General features: G+C 32.8%; 1 protein-coding gene across 1 annotated transcript; it reads right to left on the bottom strand.

Annotated features, from left to right (window-relative positions):
- Nucleotides 1–804: 804 nt before the first annotated feature.
- On the bottom strand, nt 805–1,693 carry LOC114076108. Its single transcript, XM_027914620.1, has 2 exons — nt 1,453–1,693; nt 805–968 (listed from the first exon to the last, which is right to left on the bottom strand). The coding sequence occupies exons 1-2, from the start codon at nt 1,691–1,693 to the stop codon at nt 805–807; spliced, it is 405 nt and encodes a 134-aa protein (XP_027770421.1).
- Between the last annotated feature and the right edge of the window lie 704 nt (nt 1,694–2,397).

Below are 2,397 nucleotides of genomic sequence, written 5' to 3'. Positions count from 1 at the left end.
AGTGTTGATTTATGATTTTGACTTATGTAAGTTCTTGTTATGTTTCTAGGCTTAAACTGACTTAAATCTGATGATTTAGGGCTTAAACGACGTATCTTTGGGGTTAAATGAACTAGAAAATACCAAAACACCACTGAATATTTTGTTGTCGGGCCAAACGACGACCTGGACTGATGGGTCGTCGTTCAATCGAAGGTCCGTTGTTTGGGTCTGCTCGACGGTCCTTTACTAAAACGGGTATAACTTTTTACTCGGAGGTTGAATTTTTGCAAACTCGGTTTCTATTTAAAGATAATTCAACTATATATCATTTAATAGGTCATGAGACACCTAATTCATTTTGTGCTAAGAGTAATGACTGTTTGAAGTTGACCCAACAACATTTCCCCCTTAACTCACTATTAACTTTCACCTACGGACCGTAGATCGAACGACGGTCCATGCAAGTCATCCGTAGTTCATGTCAGAGGCTGGGTAACTTGAGTCTTAATTCACGAATACGACCACAGACCGTAGTCTGACTTACGGACCATAGATCTATCCGTAGATCGACACTTAAGTCGATTTTCTGGGCTGAGTTTTTGGGAGGGTTTCAGTGGCAAACGAAGGATGCACAGTAGGGGCTATAGATCAGACTATTGTCCGTAGATAGTGACGTCGAATGCACCTGTAGAATTTTAAAAAGGTTATTTTTGGTCTGTTTTGAATACGGGGTGTTACACTAGTATTCGTCAAAGTGACAACATTATCGAAATTGTAAACTTTCTTTAACAACTTTTCTCCATTGCTTTCTTGTAATACAATTTACTTACCTTTATCCAATACTTCATCAAAATTAGTAATTTTATTTGATGGCTTTTCTCCATTACTTTCTGGTAAGAGAATTGAATTACCCTTTTCCGTATTGAATTTGATATCTGATTCTCTATTGCTTTCTAGAACAAAAGTTGGATTAGTTGCTTTCTCTTCTCTATAATTTTTGGGGGAACAACTTTTGAGTTACCTTTCTCAGGATTGTACGGTGTAGACTACAGTACTACAAGAGAATAAAAAAAGAAATTTAAAGGGATTAAGACCTATAGAGTAAATAATATATGAATATAGGGAAGGCATTGTTGATTGATTAAAACAAAAAAATTTCCTCAATACAGTTTAACTAGGTCAAGCATGCAATAGTAGCGAAAATGTATGGCTTTAGTTGGTGGTTGTCGACCAATAGAAAGCAATTGGACAAAAGAGGAAGTTTTTAAGCTTACTAACTAGGGTTTTCACCTATATTCATTCTTCTATCCCTCTCCTACGTTTTCCTTTTGCCTTCTAGCCCCCAAAGTGGAAGGCAGGAATTAAAAAATGGAAAGAGCATAAGAAGGCACAAACAAGATGGAAAGAAAATGCAACAACCTAAAATCATGTAAGACCAACAAAATGTTAAAAAATGGATATACACCATACCATAAATTTCACGCATATCTCCCCTATCTTTTGAGTTGTTATTCATCTCAGATCTTATAATCTCAATAGCCTGCGGAAATGCAGAATTGTTGGCAACTGATGCTATAATTTGTGAAAACGACTGAGGCACTAAAATTCCGTCAGGATTTCCAATATTATAAATGCCACCAAGTGTGTGATTGAGATCAATTTCTTGTTCATCACTTCTATTGGTAGAAGTTTTACCCTTTGGTCTAGCCATATATCACTATAAATAAAAAAACAAATACATAAGATGCAAATTATATGTTTCATTTCAGGAGAAACATATAATAGAGATTGATTTTACATATACATATATATATATATATATATATACATACATACATACATACATATATATATATATATATATATATATATATAATTTGTGAAAACGNATTGTTGGCAACTGATGCTATAATTTGTGAAAACGGCTGAGGCACTAAAATTCCGTTAGGATTTCCAATATTATAAATGCCACCAAGTGTGTGATTGAGATCAATTTCTTGTTCATCACTTTTATTGGTAGAAGTTTTACCCTTTGGTGTAGCCATATATCACTATAAGAAAAAAAACAAATACATAAGATGCAAATTATATGTTTCTTTTAGGAGAAACATATAATAGAGATTGATTTTACATATACATATATATATATATATATATATACATACATACATACATACATATATATATATATATATATATATATATATAATTTGTGAAAACGGCTGAGGCACTAAAATTCCGTTAGGATTTCCAATATTATAAATGCCACCAAGTGTGTGATTGAGATCAATTTCTTGTTCATCACTTTTATTGGTAGAAGTTTTACCCTTTGGTGTAGCCATATATCACTATCAGAAAAAAAACAAATACATAAGATGCAAATTATATGTTTCATTTTAGGAGAAACATATAATA

This window comes from Solanum pennellii, chromosome 2 (genome assembly GCF_001406875.1).
Source record: "Solanum pennellii chromosome 2, SPENNV200".
In the NCBI taxonomy this organism is placed as follows: Eukaryota; Viridiplantae; Streptophyta; class Magnoliopsida; order Solanales; family Solanaceae; genus Solanum; species Solanum pennellii.
Note: the sequence above shows the minus strand (reverse complement) of the source record. Positions and strands in the feature narration are given on the sequence as shown.